The sequence below is a fragment of the Pseudonaja textilis genome, chromosome 3 (genome assembly GCF_049901715.1).
Source record: "Pseudonaja textilis isolate UNSWEBS1 chromosome 3, rPseTex1.2, whole genome shotgun sequence".
NCBI lineage: Eukaryota > Metazoa > Chordata > Lepidosauria > Squamata > Elapidae > Pseudonaja > Pseudonaja textilis.
The window spans coordinates 38,875,125-38,897,389 of NC_141992.1; the positions used below are offsets into that span (position 1 = coordinate 38,875,125).

Genomic DNA, 22,265 nt, shown 5'->3' on the forward strand with positions numbered 1-22,265 from the left:
CCACAGTTAATATCTGCCTCTCTCTACTTTTTTTCTGACTTAAGGAAGAGTTAAGAAACCTGAAAGCTTACAACTTTTATTTTTTTAAAAAAATCTTTAACCAATCAAAATAATAACTGTGTGGAATTTTAATATCTATTTTTGTGACTGGTGCAACTATCATGGTTATTCTTATTTTCGTTGACAAACATCACCCCATAAAGTAAGTAAGGCCTTTTCAATTTCAAAATTGGGCCCCAACCCAGGTAGAAATGCATCTTAAAAATAGGAGCATAGATCAGATTGGATGAACCTTAAGCTAAATAGATCAGAAAGATTTGAGATGTGTCAAAAGCAAAGCAAATTTCCCTGGAATTGTTCAAAGTAAATCTGTATTCTCCCTATGGTCTATGCGTGATTTGAAAATTCAAAAGCCATAGGAGGCAACATCTCCTGAAAACTTAATTGGTGGGCCCAAAATGTTTCCAGATTAAAAGAGGGAGGAAAAAGAAGAGATAGCATAGCTTTGCAACTATGAAGTTGAATTTCAATCATAAGGAAACATTTTACTAGGCCTTTCCTAACATATTGCTTTGGGGGAATACCGTGCATACTCAAATATATTAACTTGCTGTCAAATTTCTTTTGTGCTCCTTTATAATTCTCTTTTGGGTTATGTAGCATAGCTTCAGTGATTGGGCTTATTTTTCTTATTCTTTGTGATAATACAGTCCTTTCTTATTCCAGATACTAGTTACTTAAAGCGCTTTCTTTAGCAATCCAATATTTATTTTTTAAAAGATTTTTTTTAGTTTGTTCTGAAGCTTATTTATATATTGAAACTGCAATGTTTCTTCTTCCCTTTCATATATCCTAAACTAATCCTAACTTTAATTTGAATTTATGTTCATTGCAACATCTATATATATCTTTTTTCTATCATCATCATTGTTGGCAATACAATGCTTCAGTTCTGAATTCTTCATGAAGAGATTTGTGCCAGCTGAAGTTAGGTGTTTGAATCACCTTGAGATTTTCTAGAAAGTCCTGTGAAAGTGGCTCTTCTCAAAATTCTCCTTGACTGAGACTTTGAAGAGCTGTAGAGCCAAACAACAGAAAGCCATCTGGCCACTTGACCTCTGAGAAATAGGGAAGGAGGGAGGACAATGCTTTGCTTGAAGCTTTGGTGAAGATTTTCACAATCCTAACAGACAAATTGTTAGATTATCCGATCACTACAAAAGAAAACTCCTTCAGTTGGAACACAGCTTCAAATAGCACCCCTTTAATTCTTTTTCCTACTTATACTCAATTCTATAATATTTTCTAACAAACTATATCCAGAAAACAATGGAGGGGAGAATAGAAATGTATGTCTTCTGCTCCACACAGAATGCTAAGTACTAACAACAAATACTACACTTGTTCTTCTGAAATCCTGTATTTTTTTTAGAATCTGTGATCCCTATCTCTCTACTTCTAATTGCTCCTTCCCCATAAATAAGAATAAATACTATTCAACAACACCCCTGCATCCCTCATGCAAAATCTGGCAGCCTTCATCAAAAGGTACCATATGTTTGAGAATTAGTTATAGGGATTACCAGACCGCCCTTGTTTTGGTTTATCCTTATTGAGAACTATCGTATTTGAGTGGCCAGATGTTATTCCTTGGGGTTCAAAACCTCTATTATAAATTGAACTCATGGACCTTCATGCTTTAGATGACAAATGTCATATTGTACAATACATTGGCTTTAGGTTCCATCTAGCTAACACTTGGCAATTACAGGAAAGGGTATAAATGCTATAAAATGGTTTATACAGTCCACCTCTTCTTAAGAACATGTAGCAGAGAGATAAAGATGTTATGCTTCAGGTCCAGGCTTTTTTATATGATGCCTTAGCCATCAAATAGACAATAAGCCCAGGGTGAGGGAAACCTTATCAATCCTTCCCACAGGCGAGATTCTTCAGTGCCAGTTCATGCAGCAGAAAGGGAAAGGGTATTTTCCAGGTCCATCATACACTAAGAGACAAGAACTGTCTGATGATCTTGGACAAGTATCAAATGTTAGGTTAAAAACCAAGAGTGAACATAGTGAGTCTTCCAAACTGAGCTATTTATTGTTTTACACCAATAGACAAAATCTTGTCAGACTAAAGACAGTACTATCGGCATCTATAATACACCCTGTAAATTGTTAGGGAGGGGCTGTCTTCATCCTCTTTCTCTCACACATAATATCTGGGCTGAGTTGTCTCTTAGTTTTTTGGAATGCACCCCTCCCTCCTGCAAATCCACATCCCTACTGCATTCTATCACATCAAGCATGAATATGGCAAATGAGTCTGTAATTGCCTCCCACAGCATTGTGCCAGTATCTAAATTCCAGACAGCTGGCTGTTTTGCTCTGCCCAAAAGCAAAATTAACTTCTTACTTTTATATTGTGATTTGGACTGAATTATCAGGGAAGGCTGGGATGACAAGCAGAATGAGATGCGGCTGGTGATGGGCTGCATGATCATTCACCATCCTGATGCAGAATGGTTCTGGTTCACACCTGGATCATATCTTTTCAAATCTTTGCTGTAGTAGGAGATAAAGCACATGCTTTATCTTTCCTCATGCTTGGCATCAAGAACCAGCAACTAAATGCTGATACTTGAGTATCCCATAGCCATGAAAAAAACCCAGCAGGGGCACCTCCCTTGGTCTCCTTTTGAAAACATGGTGGCTCTCATGAAGCCATATTCTCATATAGCAGTATTCCAGTATTTGAGGGGCTGCCGCAAAGAAGAGGGGATCAACTTATTTTCCAAAGCACCAGAAGGCAAGACCAGAAACAACGGATGGAAACTAATCAAAGAAAGAAGCAGCCTGGAATTAAGGAGAAACTTCCTAACAGTGAGAACAATTAACCAGTGGTACAGCTTGCCTTCAGAAGTTGTAGGTGCTTCATCACTGGAGGTTTTTAAGAAAAAATGTCTGAAATGGTATACGGTCTCCTGCTTGAGTGGGACATTGGACTAGAAGACCTTGAAGTTCCCTACTGTTCTATTTGAGCTATGATAGCAACAATGTCAGAGGATTATGAGCAATTAAATAACAATTTCAGCTCTTCTAGCCTGTGTAGAATATCACTAAGATTCAGTAAGGTTAAGTGTGCCAAAATAAGAACCTTGTGAAGAGCTCTTTCAAACTATTGTTAGTTTTGCAAAGCCTGGAAAGAAGCTTTCTGTTCAGCTATTGACCATTTATTGCATTAAGTTATACCATCCAACAGATCTGGTGCAACCAACCAATTATACCAACCAACAAGAAATTGCTATATAAAATGGCTAAAAAGTATGTTTGGATATGCTTTGATTTTGAATCTGATGACTATAGAAGTGGGTGGTATCTAATTTTCTCTAATCAAATTGGTAGCCAGGAAAGATACCTAAGTATGGCTGATATACATGGTTTGTTTTTCCAAGTCAGCCCACCTGCCCTATTTTGTACATCTTTAGTGGTATCTCCACATACAGGATTTCTGTAGCCAAGACTTGATATTAAGCTGAACATGATAATGCTAAAATCATGCATTTCTAGACACAATAATAATTGATATACCAAGAGAAGTTGATGGTGATGAAGATTACAATCAGTATTTGTAACGTTGCAAATGCAGCAGTTCTAAATATACATACGTATATTTATAATAGTGACATATATTATTTATCTAAATTAACCTGTTCCTCCTGACCAATAGCCATAGCCTGGTTAGAAAGTCCTCCGGATCTTTACTTCTTGGGCTTTTTTATACTTTGTGCCAATGTAATACATTGCAGGTAGCAGACCCTGTGTGTGATTTAGTCCTGGAATTATTCAGAAGCAGCATCATGCCTATTCTATACAGAGCTATGAATTAACATTAACCATTCCTAACCTATAGTTAAAAGATCAGTATTCATCTATTTTAAAACTTTAGATTCATTTTTAAACATTCAGATTCTTGTTAAAATAAAAGTAGTATTATTGTTCCAAGATTTGATAATTCAAAAGGTTTTAATAGGGAATATTAGAACACAACATACTAGGAAACATGTATGAAAAATCCATAATGTTAAAGAAAAAATATCTAATATTTTTAACAACAAATGTAAAGACTTTTAAAGATTTAAAGGTAGAAGATATTATGTGACTATTTAAAAATAGCCAATAGTGTAAATTCACAGGCAGGTGAGGTAATTTTAGCAAGGAGCAAAGTTATTCAGGGCATAATTTGGGAAGAAAAGGCATTAGCTATTTTTCATGCAATAAAGCAAACCAGTATTCTGCCTACAGAAATTTCCATAATTTATAATAAGAATGTGCTGTTCTTTTTTATTCAGGACCTTGGAAACTATAATTTGTCATGTATTTAAAAGATTTTTATATTAACTATGAAAGATAATTCAAAGCAACTTTGAATTTAGAAATTAGAAGACACTGCAGAAACTAGTAAAATCCAAATCTGATACACAAAGAAAACTATTTTAAAAAACTTGGATTCCAGAGCGCTACAGTAAGCTACACTAAAGGTGAACAAAAATCTCAGCCTACTCAACTCCAAGCACTGGCTTTTAACTCTAATGGGATATAGGGGACTGCTACTGATCAAATGACAACTTTTAAGATGATATTGGGGCAATGAAAGTATAAGCTTACTAGTAACACAGAGGATTGGATCCTAGTAACACATGCTTGGTAGAGCTCTAGTTAAGTGATATTCCACTGGAGATTTTGAGGAGGCAAAGTCGGTTTTGCCTTCACTGTAAAGCGTCTCAACCACTCTGAAAAGGTTGTAACTTTCAAAAGAACATGGAACCTGATGTTAAAATTGCCTCCCAGGGAAAGAAGCAACCCAGCCAGAACAATATTTTCTAGAAAAATAATTAAAAAACAGGTGTTTCATATTTAGATTATCCTTACAGGGGGATCTGCAATAATGGTCATTGGCTTCAAAGCAGTCAGTATGATAGGATAATTAAAGCCATGCCCTCTTGTTAACATGCATCACACATATTTTCTGCTAACAAATTTTACATGAAATATGTAATCAATATATTAAAAAATCATATTTTTTTTCATATTCCAGGTTAGTTTTCTTTTAGTACTTTTGCATCAGTGTGTTATAGAGAGTAAGAATATATATTACCTTACAGTTGAGCTTCCTTAGAGCTTGTTCCAGTGACAATTCAGTATGGTCTGTTTGTATGCTTTTGTGTATGTATGTGGGTGGTATGTATCAGTATGTTATACCTCTTCTTCAATGGATTTGTTTATAGTATACAGCTATTTTATCCAATGCTGGCTTCAGTAGGAATTGCTAAGCTACATATACAAATGAACACATTATCTTCTTTCTTCAAAATATATCTTGCAGGAAAATGTTTTTTATTATTATAATATAGAATTACTTCATCTAATATCAGCCAGAGTTTTTCCACTCACATTGTCTGAATTGTTTTGTACATTACTCTCAAATGAAATTGATCAGTCCTAAACTACATTACTTAAATTCAGAAAGAAAACATTACTGCTACAGATACACAGCATATACTTATGAGCTATTTAAGGTGATGCATAGTTTTAATCTGAGAATGTCTCTGCCTCCTGAATCTCTTCTCCACTCCCACCCCTCAACCACCTTGTTTCAGGAACAATCTATTCATCTAATTCACTTTGGAAAACTTTAAATTGCTCTGCAATAGAAACTATTTTGGTTCCACGGTTATGTCTGAAGCTGCCACAATGCAATGAATACTTTCAGCACAGCCACCCACAGCTTTGTGCCATCCCAATATATTGAACCTAAATTTGCATCATCCCTGTCAGAATGGCCATTGGCAATTTGGCAGAAGGCTGCTTCTCTTTCTTGTTTCTACATCAATACTTTTGTCTGATGGTCTTAAGTGCATTCCCTCCCAATTAATCAGAATTCCCACGGCAACAATTTATTCGGCCACCAGTGACATATCTGCCCTTCACCAGAATGTAATTGATTACTTACAGACGAGGAAATGCAGTTGAAGGCATAAAAAGCAGGTTCTTACCAATTGAAACACTTATCTCCTCTAGCTACATTTCAGCCTTAATAAAAAAACATACAATTTTATACATTTTAAACTTAAAATACTTTCAGTATAAAAAAAAACTATGCAAAAAAAGAATACACGCATACCTTCGGGCTTTGCACAGCCCCGAATGTTTGCAGCTCCATTAATTTACATTAAACACTACCTTAAAGAGTAATGAAATTAACAGAAGCTTTAATACTTTTGCCAAATTCCCCAGTGGCAGTATCATCTTTTTAAAGTGTTTCAGCAAGATGGTGGATTCCCAGCACAAGGAAATTGCCTCAATTTTCCACACATTGAGCACAAGCTAAAATCTAGAAACCAGAAGAACCTAGGGGTGAAGAGCTAAATTAATGGGCCTCATTCAGCTGTAAGTCAGAAATGTAATCACTGTTTACATCTTTTTAAGCATTTGGGAACACTCTTGGTAATTTTGGACCAAGCAAGTTTTTATGGGGTGGCAGCCTGTATTTGGGGTTTTAAAAAAGGGGGATTTGGATAAATTCTCAAGAAATATTTATTTTCAGACATTCCTGAATTTTTGCAAGCAATGGCCAAAACAGTTCCCTAATTATTCTACTCCCCAAAAAGATAAAGATACAGAATTTCAGACAAAGCTGACTCTTGCTTGACTATGACTTCTTTTTGTTTGTCCACCCCTTTTTTACCCTGCACTAAATAATTTGCTACTAATGATAAAAGAAACATCCTTTTTAGTGCTTCTCCTCCAACTGTTGGGGAGAAGTTTCATTTCATAGCATAAAATTCAGGCAAACATCATCTCTTATTTTGCCACTGATGAATGGAAAGTCATTTTTGCTCAACCCAAACATTTATTCACACACAGCTGATTCTGATATTTATAGCAATAACAATAGCACTTAGACTTATATACTGCCCCATAGTGCTTTACACTAGAGTGCTGTCTAAGTGATTTACAGAGCCAGCATATTTCGCCCAATACTCTGGGTCTTTAATTATTCTTTATTTCAGGTGGAAGAAGTGAGAGTATAGGACTGTGATGGCGAACCTATGGCACATGTGCCACACGTGGCACACAGAGCTATTTGTGCCGGCACACGAGCCGCAGGCAAACTTACCTCACTCGCATGCGCACACCTCACAGCTGATTTTTCTGCTGGTGTCAAGTCTTTTTCAGCCTCCCAGATGCTTGGAAAAAGCCTCTGCAAGGCTTTTCAGGATGAATAGGCCTGTTTCATCAAACCAGCCAAAAAATCAGCTGTGAGGCGCAGTGCAGGTAAGGGGGTGGCGGGAGGGAGATTGTGTGTGCATGTACAGAGGGTGGGGGGGCACACTGCATTCTGGGTGCTAGTATGCGAGTGTGCGCACAATTTTTGGCACAGGAGCCCAAAAAGATTACCCACCACTATAAGTTCATCAAGATCCAATCCACTGAAAACAAAATAACATCATACCTGATCATAATCTCCTTGGCTATCCTTACAACTCCTTGTAGTTGCAGAGTTGCGACACACCAAGAAGCCTTTTTGTGCTATACTGCTAAGCTGCTAGGCTGGGGCTGGGCTTCATATTGCATATTCTTTCCCGTCCTTCCTGAGCTAATGCTGAACTGCAGCATCCTCCCTCACACAACTCATGCATGGGCCTCCCACCTCCCACTGTACCCTTTATCTGGGACTCTCTCCACTTTCTACTTAATGACCCACATATCTGCAGTTACGACAGCAACCAGGACTGGCCTGGATTGCCAGGGTGATGCAGTCATGTTTTATGACTGCATTGCTTGGTAATGAAAATTCTGATCCCAAATGTGGTCATATGTTGAGGACTACCTGTAATTTGGAAAACTAAAAGGGCAGAATTAGAGGTTGTAATCTGAAACTAGCTTCATTTTAATGGTCAGGGAGAATATCTTTTGTGGGAATCAAATAGAAGATATTTATTTCTTCAAGGTTTTTGAAACTTCTATCTCTCTTGTAGATCCTCCCATTCTTTGCTCCCTTGGCAAAGAATCTGGTCTGCTATCTTGAGAAATATTAGAACAACTGCTTGATGTTTTTTTTGTTGTTGAAAGATTAGAGTTTGATTTCTTGGACCCAAATTTTCAAAGCCTGTTATCTGTGAAACCAACAAAATTTTGACTGAAAAATAATTTGTAAATGTCCTAATTTAAGGTTTTACAGATGCCTATATTTTCTGATTCTCAATATATAAGAACTTTTATGCACTTAGCCATCTACAAAGAAATTTGTCCTTTATTATTTTACCATAGCTCTAATAATTTAGTTTCTTCTTTGCTAGCAATACAACTAAATTTAAAAGCACAGATGTACACATGCACAAACACATGGTGGTAGAAGACCTATTGGGCCATATAAAATCTTTCTATCCTTGCGGACTACGCTTACAATCAATTGGATTGAGTCTTGTAAGAGAAAAGTTACAAGATACAGTTATTCAAAATAAACAGATCAGTGCAGTTTCATACCTAGGGAAATGGGTTATATCCTTAAGCTTTTTACAATCATACAATTATATAGTTATACAATTTACAATTATCCTTAGGCTTTTTAATACATACTATTATACCATTGTATAAAGAGCAAAACTATTGTTTATTCATTTGATTTCTACTTGCTTTTTGTGCAGGGTTTGAAGGGGTCTCTCATTTTCTTCACCCTGTGGTTGTGGTAAATTGGATTGAGAGTGACTGGCCCAACATCAGCTACTAAGCTTCACTGACTGAGAGATAGTTTTCAACTTGGGTCTTTCCTATGCCAGTCCAACCACTTTACTACGCTACTCAATTTCCTTTTTTCTCATCTCCATGTGCTCACTTTTTTCATTTCTCTATATGTCTTCAAAATTTACCTTTTCCTCCCACTTTACCCAAAGGAATCTCATAATTAAAACAAAGAAGGCAAGCATATAGAATGTAAGTCTTGAATTTTTTTACAGTCTCTTTATGAGCTTAACCATATGAGGCATCTATGTTTTCTTTAGGTAACCAAGTAATGTACTTTTGTTTGTTTGCTTGTGTTCGTGCCTGTAAAGGCCTAATAAGGGCTGATATGGCTGTGTATGTGTGTTTGTGTCTCCTCAGGGTAATGCATGCATTGTTTCTATGTGTGGGACAGCAAAACAGATGAAGACAGCCTAATTGAGGTAGGCAGGTACATGTTGTCTCTGTGGATCCTATGTGTATGTGTGTAGTGAGAAACATGAGGAAAACTGCATATATTCTGCCTTAGGTGATATGATAGGGAAGCTGGAGGGATGCTTACAAATGGAGCAATTGACAATACTCCAAACTGAATGTTCACCTCTCTGTCCCATTTGAATTTGCTATGAGATATTTTCTAGATTTTTTTCCCTTCTCAGCCCTTGCCTGATGATGCCCATTTTTTAACATGATCTTTTTTCTTGCTAGCTTGTCCCAGGCATTTTGGTCCCATTCTTTTTAGTTTCCTGGTAGGAATCCAAACTTGCCTTACAAAAGCTCTGTCTAATTTTCCATTGGGTTGAAAAAAATAAAAACCAAATGAATCGCCTTGCAGAGATTAAAACGAACTTTAATATTTCACAGTCTGGTATTTACACAGCATTTGAAGCAAGTAAAACATAGTCTGTTACAAAAACGTTGAGATAACAAAGTTGAGGGATTCATACAGTCACAGCATGGAGGCAAGGCCACTCCAAAACATGTCAGGGCAAGGCGGAGTTTGGAAGGTGCATCTGCTTGCCCACTACATTCTTCCTGGATACTCCAATCCATCAAAATTAGTTGGAATTAGATATTGACTTTGGATATTACTTTGCAATTTATATACTTGCAGCCTCATTCCTATATTATATCAACAGAATGTCAGGAATCAAGGTAGCCATAATAGGATACAGATATGGAACATTTTTACAGATGTTCATAAAATGGAATTGTATTTCAATACTTAACAAGAAAAATTAATAATGAGTTGTGTTAAAAGAACATGTCTACACCCTCATAACTAATTTTCCATTTGCTATGAAATGTTATATGGACCTTAAATATAGTTTTCCATTCGGAAGCCAGATTACCAAAACATGACATTAATTTTGCCATAGACAGCACTGTTCTATGTCTTTGATTTGCCTTAGCAAAAAAAATCTATCTAAAACTTTGTCTTAATAAACCAAAGTCAAGTGGATGCTCCTTCATCCCCTATTACAAATAGGAGTAAAATAACTAGGGATTTCAGCATTATTTTAATAAAGAATATATTATTAAAAACAATAATTTGCCCCTGAGAGGGATTTGTACTCATTACAGTTGTCCTTTACAAGTATTTATTTAATACTAAGTTGTAATTAAACTAATTCCAGTATCCAAATAAAATTTAAACTCAACCAAGCACAACACAGCAAAGTGAAAGACAATACTTTCCTTGTTCTCAGGTTTTTAATAGAATTTCCCCAACAAATTATCCTTATAACTTTAAAGACTTAAAACTATAATAAACCCTATTAAAGTAAATGCTGAACTAGGTGAAAAAATGGTCAGGGAGAATATCTTTTGTGGGAATCAAATAGAAGATATTTCTTTCTTCAAGGTTTTTGAAACTTCTATCTCTCTTGTAGATCCTCCCATAACCTTGGCAAAGAATCTGGTCTGCTATCTTGAGAAATATTAGAACAACTGCTTGATGTTTTTTTTGTTGTTGAAAGATTAGAGTTTGATTTCTTGGACCCAAATTTTCAAAGCCTGTTATCTGTGAAACCAACAAAATTTTGACTGAAAAATAATTTGTAAATGTCCTAATTTTATGTTGAATCATCCATTAAAGTCTCCAATTCTTTTAGCAATCAACACAGCAAGCTTCGAGACAAAAAAAAAATAGCTAAAAGGAAAGAAAGATTTTTCTCCCCTTTAGGGCCATTTACAGACTATGCAATGAAGAATAGTTGACTGAACAGAAAGGGAAGAAATGTTTCTCTCTCTCTCTCCCCCGCCTCTCCTCATAGGTATATCCATGAGATGGAATAAAAAATATGGAACAAAAGGGAGTTGTAACCTCATTCAAGACCCAGAATTGTAGAATTGGTAGCAATTGATTGTTAAATACCTTTGAGGCTGCACTTACTTAATCAGTAGCTGATGCAATATTTTATTTTCAAAAACAAGGAAAAATTTCCAAGATATCTGCCGAGACAGGAATACCACCCCTGTTCTCTAATCCTTGGTATTGTTCTTGCAAAAGGAAACAGACTGCAGCACCATTCCCTAGGCAGATGTACTTGAGTAAGATTAATAAAGTGCCCATAAAAAGTAGCCATCCTATACCTCAAATGCATTATATCCTATACCAAGGAAGTCCTCATATTTCCAACTCTGCAGAGCATACAAGAAGAATCTTGCACCTGAACAAAAGCCGTATTGTGCCATTTTTGGAACGCTGGCCATATCAATGAAGATGACATCTGATAACAGTGGTTCTTCCAAGACCTATCGTGTGACCTGTAAAACAGAATAGAATGTATCAAAGAGACCTCTGCACCTTAACATCTTGGTGTGGATTTATATTCCCATATATCTATATTCTTTGCCAATTAAGTGCTACATAATACTAAAGTTCAGTTTGTTAATGAATTAAGGCTGTGTAGCACTTTGGAATCAAAGGAGAAAAGGTGCTTTGAAACTTAACACGGGCACATGTGGAATATCTGTCAGCACTTTATTAAACCAAATGTATCTCTGTCTACAATTGGACTGAAATTACCAAGTGCAGATACATAATCCTGGGGAAAGAGCTACTTTTCATATGAATGCCTGAGTGGTCAGAGACACATTTTGTCAAATCTGAAGAGCCATTTAGCTCCATTATGAATCAGTGCTCCGGAAGCAAAACTAAAAAAAAAGACAACACATTGTTCCAGGCCAATATTAAAATGGAAAAATAGATTTTTAAGTCAGCAACTGTTACTGGACTAAGACCAAAGATTGATGTGAGTCAGATGAGTTGCTACATTAATTTGTTCCTTTATATAGTTTTTATGTAACATACAAGTGATAATATTACTTGTTTCTGATTTAAAGTATTTTAACACCAGCCCATTTATTATGTGATTAGTGAGTTGTATTTGTCAGCCCATATATATTTGTGATTGTTAAGCAAGTTGGCATGTTGTGTGAACCCATCCCTATCATCTTCCAAATGAAAACAAACACTGCAGTATGCACAAACAGCATAGTTTAGTGGTGGCTGCTCTCTTATGCACACAAGGAATGTCTTTAATTACATGCACAGTCACAAAGAGAAGCAATAAAAGACAACTCAACAGCTTTAAATTGTCCATCAGAATCCCATGAATCAAAAGACTCAACCAAAAAAAAAAAAGGAACAATCCATTGCAAAAGAGCACGTATGAAATTTATATGGGGGCCACGGAATTTATTCCAAAATGCTTAAATATTAACATTTCTTATAATTTAATGCCCTCAAGCATTTCCAGGCTTCAAATTTTAAGATTATATTAAGTGACCTTTTTAAGATTATGTTAAGTGACCTGTTAAAGTGGAAGGGATTTTTTAAAAAATTAAAATTCCTCTGGCATAGGTACATTAACATTTTTCAGTCTGAAAAGAAAACCAGGGGCATGCAAGCCTCTCAAAATATTTTAATAGAAATGCATATGCATTTAACAAGGGTGATTAAAGTCCAAGAAATAGAAGCTTTGCTTGGTATGATGCTAATGAATTAGGTGAAATTCAGTGTTTCCACCTCTATGATTCCACATGTCCAATTATTACAATAATTAGTCCATATCAATGTACCTTAGTGTTAAGTCTGACATGGGTGGAAGCTTCAGAGAGTTATAGAGAATATGCCCTCCATAGGACAAGCTCCTCTTATTCAAGCTAGTTCTTATAATCAGACTTCAGTGATTGAGGAAGTACTGACTCGAAGGGAAAAAATTAACTCCTAAAATGGAAGACTCCTGAGCTGCAGAAACTCTTGCTTCTTCCCAACTCCCAACACAAAGAAACTAATTATAACAGCTATGTTATCATGGGAGGGAGTAATGATAATGCTGTCTACTATTATCCTGTTATGTCTGCCTCTCTTACTCAACTGGCCTAGCTTGGCCAGCCTAGTCAACTTGTATTTGGGGAAAAAACAATTTTTCTACCACTAAGGCAAAGAGCCTGATAAAAAAAAGCAGAAGCACAGTTCTGGGACTGAATCAGCTCCATGAGCTGCCACTTCTATTGTTACTGAGAAACAAACACTGCCAGCGCTTTCAATGTAGGGAACAACATAGGTGGCTCAAATGGCAATGTGAATAAAGAGAGTCCTCACCAGCTACAACTTCAGATGAGTCAACAAAGTAAAAGCCAGAAATATGCAGGTATTGTGCTACCTTAAATAATGACTTCATTATTATTTAAAAATAAGCCAAATTTATTTATGTATTTGTCACCATGATTTTAAGAACCCATCCTTTCTATATCAGATAGTAAAGCTGAGGTAAACATTTGTTCCAATTTTTCAGAAAACCACAAAAGCCAATGCCAAGATGCTAGAATAGCACGGCTGGCCATCTTATCCGGTGTCGATATTTGTGGACAACATGAGGAAGAGCCAACACATGCCTCTAGAAATCACCAATGCAACAAAGCATGTTCGGTGTGGCTAAGCCACCCCAAGTTTCTTTCAGCTGCTATGTCCCAAATCTTTTGATTCAGCATTAAAAATGTCCTAATTTAACAACAATTATTGAGACTCAAATTTCCCAATCTGGGAAAAATGTGTCATTTAGAATGGCAGGTCTAGCAGTCTCCAATTACAATCATTAATCAAGGGCCTGACATGATCATGACTTCGAACTTCCTGCCAGCTTCTTCATGGAAGTTGCTTGTGGGAAGGTGATAGGGAATGTTACAAATCACCATCCCGGGTACCATGCCATTATTCTGATGACTGGAGTTTCGAGGACTCTGTAATTACCACTTGTAGTTGCAAGTTTGAACAGTTGCTGAATTAGTGGTTACTAAACGCCTGTAAAAGTCAGTTGCTTCAAATTTTAACCTGCTATGCAAAACATGTTTGGATACCTGTTACTTAACTCCAGTCTTACTCATTCCCTTTATAACAAATATATCCATGAAGCCTGAGCACTATGTCAGGTTATATAATATCTGTGAATGACTGTAGAGACTTCAGATATTCCATACCTCATTTATCCATTACAAAGGCCTTTCTCACCTATTTCACTGGAAACCTGGAGATTTCTGTCAAGACAGCCATGAGAATTGTGGATACATTTAAATATTATGATTTAAATTCTCTCCCTGGCCATATGTGCATGCCAAATAAGAGATATATTCACAAGAACAATTTAGCAAATCTACTGCAAAATAGCTAACTAAGAGCATCACAGGGAAAAAAAACTCCTTCGATTCATGTGTACACAGTAGAGAACCATAGTTATTGTGGGATTATATGTATATTATTTATATGTCTGGCCAGTAACTGTGGCAGCTTTATCTCATATTTCAAAGACAGAACAAACAAGGGGACAATTTGCTTTAATGCAAAAATTGAAGGATCAGAGAAAGACAAATTATAAAATAAACATAGCAGGCTGAGAGCTATGAAGTCACATACTAGTGATATGAGCAACAAAGACAGAATCTGTTTTCTAGATAGAAGTGGTGCTCTTGAATATTTGAGAAGTCACCTGTATTCGGGAAATAAGGGAATGATTATTTCTATATTCCTCATACATCTGAGCATAAATGCAGTGACACTATGGTTGATTTAAAAATAGGAAACAGTTCTCTGTGAACAGGTGAGGATACTCAGTGTGTCAATTAGTCCAAATGAGCAGAGGGACTGCTGTGTTTTGCATCCAAGCCTGGGTGAATTCTTATCTGATTTCCTCGGGTTGCTCATTACTTGGCACTTCTTTCTTACCCTAGGAGGGTATCAGGTTCTCTGTTGTTCCCTCACTTCAGCAATTTCTTTGAAAGCATGCTCCAAAGCCCAATCATCTCTGCCAGCTATGAATGGGATGCCCCAATTAATAAAGACTCAGCTACAGTCTGTTGTTTCCAGTGGTTGTAACTAATCTTGTGACCTAGAGGCAGAATGAATTTTTTGGTAGATAGGATTTCACTTTTATAATTTTTTTAGAGATGACGTGTCCATGCTGGATACGTTGATAATGTGAAGTGGGTAGAAGTAAAGCTTAAAGATTCATCTTTTTTTCCTTGGGGTTTTGGAGATTTGGAAATACGCCACAATTCTGTATCTTTCCCACTTCAAAACTGAGGAAACCACTCACCAATTTTCAGCAATTGTTCTGAAAGATTGCTCCAAGGCCATTAAAATAGTATAAAAGAACAGAACTAGTGGGGGATGAATCAGAACATTAGAAAAGTGTTAGAATGTTTAGAATAAATTAGAATGTTTCATTCAAAACACTTCAGGAAAATGCCACGAAGAAGTGCAAATTCTTCCCTGTGTAGGGAAGAGGCCTGGCAAAGATGACCATAGGATAAAATTTCTATTTTCAGAATAGTACCTTCAGAACCAAAATGAACAGCAGTGGGATCCTACCTATTCCATTACTGGTTTGGTGATCGTGCACACGCGCACCTAATATGTGTGCGCAGCTTTCCACACACCAGCTGAAGCCTGCAGCGCCAATCAGCTGAGAGGAGAAAGAAGAGAAAAGCACAGGGGCGGGTGGGAAGATCAATCCTGCACTTTTCTCTTCTTTCTCCTCTTAGCTGATCATCTGAGGCTTTTTTTCCTCGTTTCAGCTGATCGTTGAAGGGTTTTTTTTACTACTGGTTCGGCCGAACTGAGCTGAACTGGTAGCATACCACCACTGAAAGTGAACACACATACAACACTAACACTAAAAAATGTAAAATTAAATATAAAAATGGGTAACAGATAAATCAAGGTTGATGGAGCAAAGATAGTAGTTTTAATCATCATGATTACCTGAGTCAATGGGATCTACTCTGATACTCAGTTTTTAGAAAGCATTTCAGTGTGTGTATGTTATCAGCAGAGCAAAAGATAAGAAAGAAAACACTCTGCCGTTTCACAGAGCAATTCTTTGGGGATGTTTGTGTGTAAAGGAAATGGACACACAAAGCAGGCAAAGCTTGAAGAATAATTACACTCCACTATATGAACAATGATTACAAAATTATGCAACTGATTAACCATGACATACATGTAATTACTAATGAGTTTGATAAAATTTTAATTATACCTTGTTCTTCAGAGTATTCAGCAAGCCATGAAAATAATAATCATGTAGTTCTCTGTCACAGATGATTGCTCCAACAGGAGGAGCTGTGACAGGATAGAAACTGTTTGGCTGGATTGAGAGGAAAAGAATGGAAAACCTGCTCCTGGGCAAAAATCTTACAGATGCAGCATCTATCTAGGAACTTCATTGGAATACTGAGTGAACCTCATATGCTCCGAGTCAGAGACGCTCCTTCTAAATAGCCATTAGAACTGCAAATCAATTTCTATCAGCTGGATGATGCTTCTTTTAACTAGACAACTGATCTTTTATTATCAGCACTACACTTGTCACTTCTGATTTTGTCACTCTTCTCTGAAATAATAGGAAGACAGATGGGAAAAAATACCTGAACTAAGTGATTTTCAATAGAGAAAAAATATTTTCTATTATCAAGGAAAACATATTTAAGCTTTCTGAACGGACCAAATTTGGGAAATGTTTGGTAAGATTTGTTGTTGAACCTTTCTTATAATTTTGCCAACAACTTATTTTTTTCCCCTTATTTTATTATTCAGCTTTTGATTGTCTGTGCAAATATCCACAGAATTTTACTAAAATGTACTATTCATACTACATCAAGATATTCAACACACACTTAAGGTCAAATTCTTCATAAAATAATTGAATGTCTAATAGCTACAAAAATGATAATATATGCTTAAAGATGGGTGGGTTGGAAAATAAGTGATTACCGTCCTTTCTCCATATAATTAATCATCCTATCAGCTATGGAGTTTCATTGCTTGCCTGTCACGAGACTTCTTACATTCTTTTATATTTTTACCTCCTGCCACTGCACCAACCGCAACAATCCTTCATAGCCAGGCCCAATAGTAGCAACTTACCAATAAAAAGCTAAACACAAGAACAAGGATATTTTGATAGTGCCAATGGAACAATCAACCCAAAAAAGCCTCTTATCCTTTGCTTACATTGCTCCCCACTGTGTTTTTTTTTCCTTTCTCTCAACATGGTTGTGTAAACTATTTTTAGTAAGAATCATAGGATGGTTGGCTTGGACAATGGCTGATGAGTAAGGTGGCATCTCCAAGCCATCAGACAGCAGTAATGTTTGGTGTTCTTAGCCCATCTGTACTATGCAATAAAGCTATTGCTGCAATTCTCATTCAGCAATCTATCTAGTCATTTGATTTTTAAACATCACATTACCAAAATGGTGTAGTTTGGCCAAAATGTGAGCCTTATCACTCATTCACTGAGGTTTCATTTATTCAGTTAAGACCTACCTTAGTTGTCTTTACTTTGTTTCCGGTACTGCAACTCCATCCAGACAAATCTGGTAGTACTTTACACTCCTCTCCTTCTAGACATGGCTGCATTTGGCACCACCACTTCTGAAGCACTATGGATGCTATGAGAAAACAACGGATGCTGTTAAAAATATTAGCTTCATTAGATTCATGCTGTACTTTTTCTTAACTCAAATGTATACTTCCAGTGAACTCAAAAGATCTCAAAGTAATGATACATTACACAATGCACCGTAAGAAGCACTCAACACATTCTCAGATGTTATCATTGCAGCTCCAGATTGGCTGTAGATGGAAGTTCAAATCAATATCCTATTAGATGTAAATGACTATATGTGGTAAGTGTAAATCAGAAGTATTGAACTGATATATACAGATTTATTTATTTATTATTTTTGAAATAGGAACTGAGACAAAAATTCTTATCATCCAAATTCTACCATGAAACACAGCTAAGGAAGGAAGAAATTGTGTTAAAAAATAATAACATAATACAGTTACAAGGAAAGCCATTCTAATTTTTTGAGATATTTTCACACTTACATGAATACACACAAACATGCTTGAACAAAACTGTCCTACGCAAAGTTCAGCCACTGATCAAACAAATCCAAGATTATTTTCTGTGGTTGCACCAATTATTCAGCAAGCAAAGGCAAGACAGACATTTTTAAAGAATATTTCCAGCTGCCATTTTGCATAGAACTGAAGATGGGATTTGATAGCCAAAATGGTCCACTCCAATTCTGTGAAGATGATGGACATCAACCTAGACTTCCTACATTCAGAGTCTGCATTCTTATCACTGAAATATAACCTATACACCTTTCTTTTAAATTAAAAAGCTATATGGTTACTTTTTATAAACAGATGATGAAAGGATGAGCAATAAAACAAGGGAGCTTTATAGAAACACAAGCATGCATTTAAAAAAAATCATCACTAAAATTAATTATAACTTCCTATTATAAGCACACTGCAAATAATGAAAACAGTCTTCTATATAATACATACTTGGGGAAAAGGTTTTATTTGATGAATGAATATTAAACAAAAAATTACACTGCGAAAGAATAGAAGAATATCTTGACAATTGTAATTAAAACAACAGTAACTCTGGAAGCTTAAGAAGTTGAGCAGCCAAAACTTAAATTTTGAAATTTAAATTTTCTCAGTCAAAGCCTTATCAATTGGCTTTATTACCACGGGGGGAATCTTTTTAGAGATTAAAAGCCCAAGGCATTTTTGCTTGTGATTTTTTAAAATTCATAGATAGAAAAAGAGATGTTTTTTATCCAGGAAGTGTTAAACAGCAAAGCGAATCCTTCTACTCAAATATTCAAACCCTTAGCATCTTATACAGTAATACCTTTTCATTTTTTAAAAGGAAGTTAACTAGTTTCTCTAGAAAATCCAATGTTTTTTCCCACTAATTTTACTTGCCATCATCTTCTTTGCCATAAGTACTGCCATCCATAAATTGTAGTTTATTTTCTTGCTTTCTCCTTTTGCTATTTTCAGTTCTGGTGTAGCACTGAACAGTTCTTAGTGGCAGCTAACATATGCTTATTCTTGGAGGCAAGTTGCAAACAAGTAATATCTCATTCAATACCTTTGAAAGTGATAGTGTCAGAATGCTAAAATTTGGGAGGCCCATTTGTAAATTGTCCTTTATTCCATTTTAGAGACAATTCTGCCTTTCCCTTCCTCTTTTCTCAAAAACACTATCATGCAATTATGATTAATTGTATGCAAGTTAACAAAGAACAAATATACATTCAAAATCTAGAGCATGTGTAATATATCTATGTGAATTTAACCACACATATACACAAGGGCTAACAAAAATCTCTAGACCCTAAGCAAACTTTTCAGAATGGGTCCCTGTGGAAAGTTAAACTGCCCTGAAACAGAAAAATGTTATATGCAACTGTCAAGGTCAACATTTCTTTGTGATGTCTGATTCTTAAATTCCTTAAAACTGAAACAATGGTGAACTTTCAAGCTGAAAAACCATGGGCTCGTTTTCTTTTGTGTTCTGTGTTTCACCAACAGCTGTGGCTGGCATTCTTCAGAGGCAGAGTGAGCTGATTAGTGAGGTATCTCTTGGCATCTCATACGCAACAGAAATGAAGTGAATGGCTTCCTATATTTGATGCTGGCAAACTGATTTTTGTTTGGTTCCTTTTTCAACTGGTCCATTTTGAAGGAACACCAAGCGTACTGGTTCCTGATTGGTCTGGAACAGGTTGCTTATTGGTTCTTGTGTAAGTGGAATTCTGGTTGCTTTACTTTGAATAATTTCAAAATTGGTTTATTCACTAAAAATATTGTAAATGCATTTTGAATTAGACACGAATACCAATAAACAGCACTATATTTGTTAACTGCATGTGTGTGTGTGTGTGTGTGTGTGTGTTGCTTTGTTTCTATCTGTCTGCCATCAGCTCAGGTCTAAAGCCACCTCCCTTCCACCCCTAGTCACACCGACACATGGCCAACACTTAAAAATTAAGTTCTTTAATTTTTATATTTCATTGCCTGAGATGGTTTCATCAATTCATTGTCCAAATACACATTGCTGTGACACTATGTTGAGTTGCCATCAACCTTCCATTCAGGTAGAGAAAAATATGTAGAAATTAGCAACAAAAAGAGGTAGATGGGAAAGAAAAAAACAATTGAACCCCAGAAATGACATTGGGAATTCCAGCTTTTTTCCCCATGACTAAACTGAGAATCCAGAAAAGGAGAGTCACAAATTGTAGCATGACAAAATACTTATTTTAAAAGTGAAAAAAAAAATATGTAAAACAAAGTTTCTACACATACTTTTTGCAGATTCCTTACACAGATGGGTTTTGCACTCTTTTAAAACATTGCTAGACTTGTGTTTAAGAAGCTGTCTTATTATTCTTTCCTTTGCTGCAAATGTGTATCCTGTTCAGAAGGTTGATTTGTATTCTGCATTGATCTGTGTAAAATTACAGGATTTTCACTGTTTCTGCATAGGAGAGGGGGAGAGATAGGAAGTTCCAGCTCTTTCTGAGAGATAGGCAAGCCACTTTAGAAAGCAGATGAGACCTAGATTAAGGCAGGGAGTAGGGAAGGTGCCAAGCAGAAGCATTTAGAGAACTCTTTTATACTTCACAGCACCCTCCTCAGCTTCTGTGACCCATCAGCTGGGCTATTTTTAGATAAGACTTAGTATTACTCCAAAAGAATACTATGTTCAGAAGTCTGGTAACTGACATGTTATACCTTTCTGCCTGCCACCCATTAAATCAAGCAACTTAACCCATCATTCAAAGCACTTACCAATATTCATCCAGCCTTGCCCCAATGCAAGTTAAAGACAGACATTTGTGGTTTTTCTACTTGCATGTGACATTTGGTGGGGGAAAATGAACTAGAGGCAACTATCAATCACTTTCCTTAATGTGTCTCACATTAATACAATAACAACAGAACCATTCACTGATTTCATTACTAAAGCAAAACAGAATTTGGTCATTATGGCAGGAATTTTTATGCCAATATTCTGCCATGCTAAATGGCATTACAATAGTTCTGGCTATAATAGACCTGGCTAGGTCTTAATCTTTAGGAAGCAACAAGTGAAGAAAAGATAGAGTAGATAGAGTGGGAAATGCTTTTAAGTTTGCATCATAATTCCATCACCCACAATATACAATGCTGGTTGGAGCAAGTATCCAGGAAGGAAACTTTAAAATATATATTGATTAGTTATGCTTTCTACAGAAAACTTTACATGTGGTCATACAGGTAACACTGGAATAATATGAATGCAAGCCCACAGTTACCCAGAATTGGGGGGGAAACATGATCAAAACTGGAAGGGTTACCACTCATATTCTGCAAAACCAGGGCCTTATCCTTAAAGAAAGAATAAGGATTGATAGACATTGACAGGAAGCACACAGCACATCAACGTTGGTTGCAAAGTATGTATTCTTTTATTAGTACCTTGCTGCTTTGGGACAGCTTCAAAAGTCCAAGACATGTTAATGACAACTGATCAAGAACAAGCTGTCATGAAAGATTAACTACAGCTGGGATTTGGAACCTCGAGGTTCTCTGTTTTTCTCAGGGCTTTTGCCTCCATAAGCTTTTAGGCCTGGTAAACTAGACACAGGCAAAAGGATCTCTGTCTGACTTTGTTGACATGCCAGCAACACACTGATTTCTCTTTGCCTGTCAGCTCCCTCCTATATGATGGTAATGCAGCTGCAGTGCAGAAGCTGAGAATACAGAAAAGTGACAAATAAGCAAGCAATGTTGCATGGTGTGCTGCCCTCCTGAGCACAAAACAGCGAGCCTCAGGCTGCCTGTTTCCTCTTCTATGCAATCAGTTTTACCACTTCATTCAAATTAAGCAGAATCTGTCATTAGGTCTGAAATGGAGGAAGTCTGTTTAGCGTATTTGATTGTTTGTTAACCAGTCTGATTCATAAAGCATAATTTGTTTTCTCCAACATAGTTTAAGTTAACCATTGTTCTCTGTTTGGACAAGTTTAAATATGACTCTTTCTTGTTGCAATAATCAGAAGGGAGAACTGCATAAGCCTAAAAATCACGGTTTCCAATGAAAGCAAGGT

The 22,265-nt window shown here is 36.3% G+C and overlaps 1 protein-coding gene across 2 annotated transcripts in view; it reads right to left on the minus strand.

Moving 5' to 3' along the window:
* Positions 1 to 9,618: 9,618 nt before the first annotated feature.
* The window catches only part of TAFA3 (TAFA chemokine like family member 3), a 99,807-nt gene continuing 87,160 nt past the window's right edge, over positions 9,619 to 22,265 (minus strand). For both annotated transcript variants that reach the window (XM_026713045.2, XM_087929321.1), the window contains exons 5-6: positions 17,623 to 17,747; positions 9,619 to 11,558 (exon numbers count right to left, since the gene is read on the minus strand). In XM_026713045.2, coding sequence (XP_026568830.1) covers positions 11,547 to 11,558; positions 17,623 to 17,747 — 137 coding nt within the window. In that variant the 3' untranslated portion in view covers positions 9,619 to 11,546. The remainder of the gene's footprint in view (positions 11,559 to 17,622; positions 17,748 to 22,265) is intronic.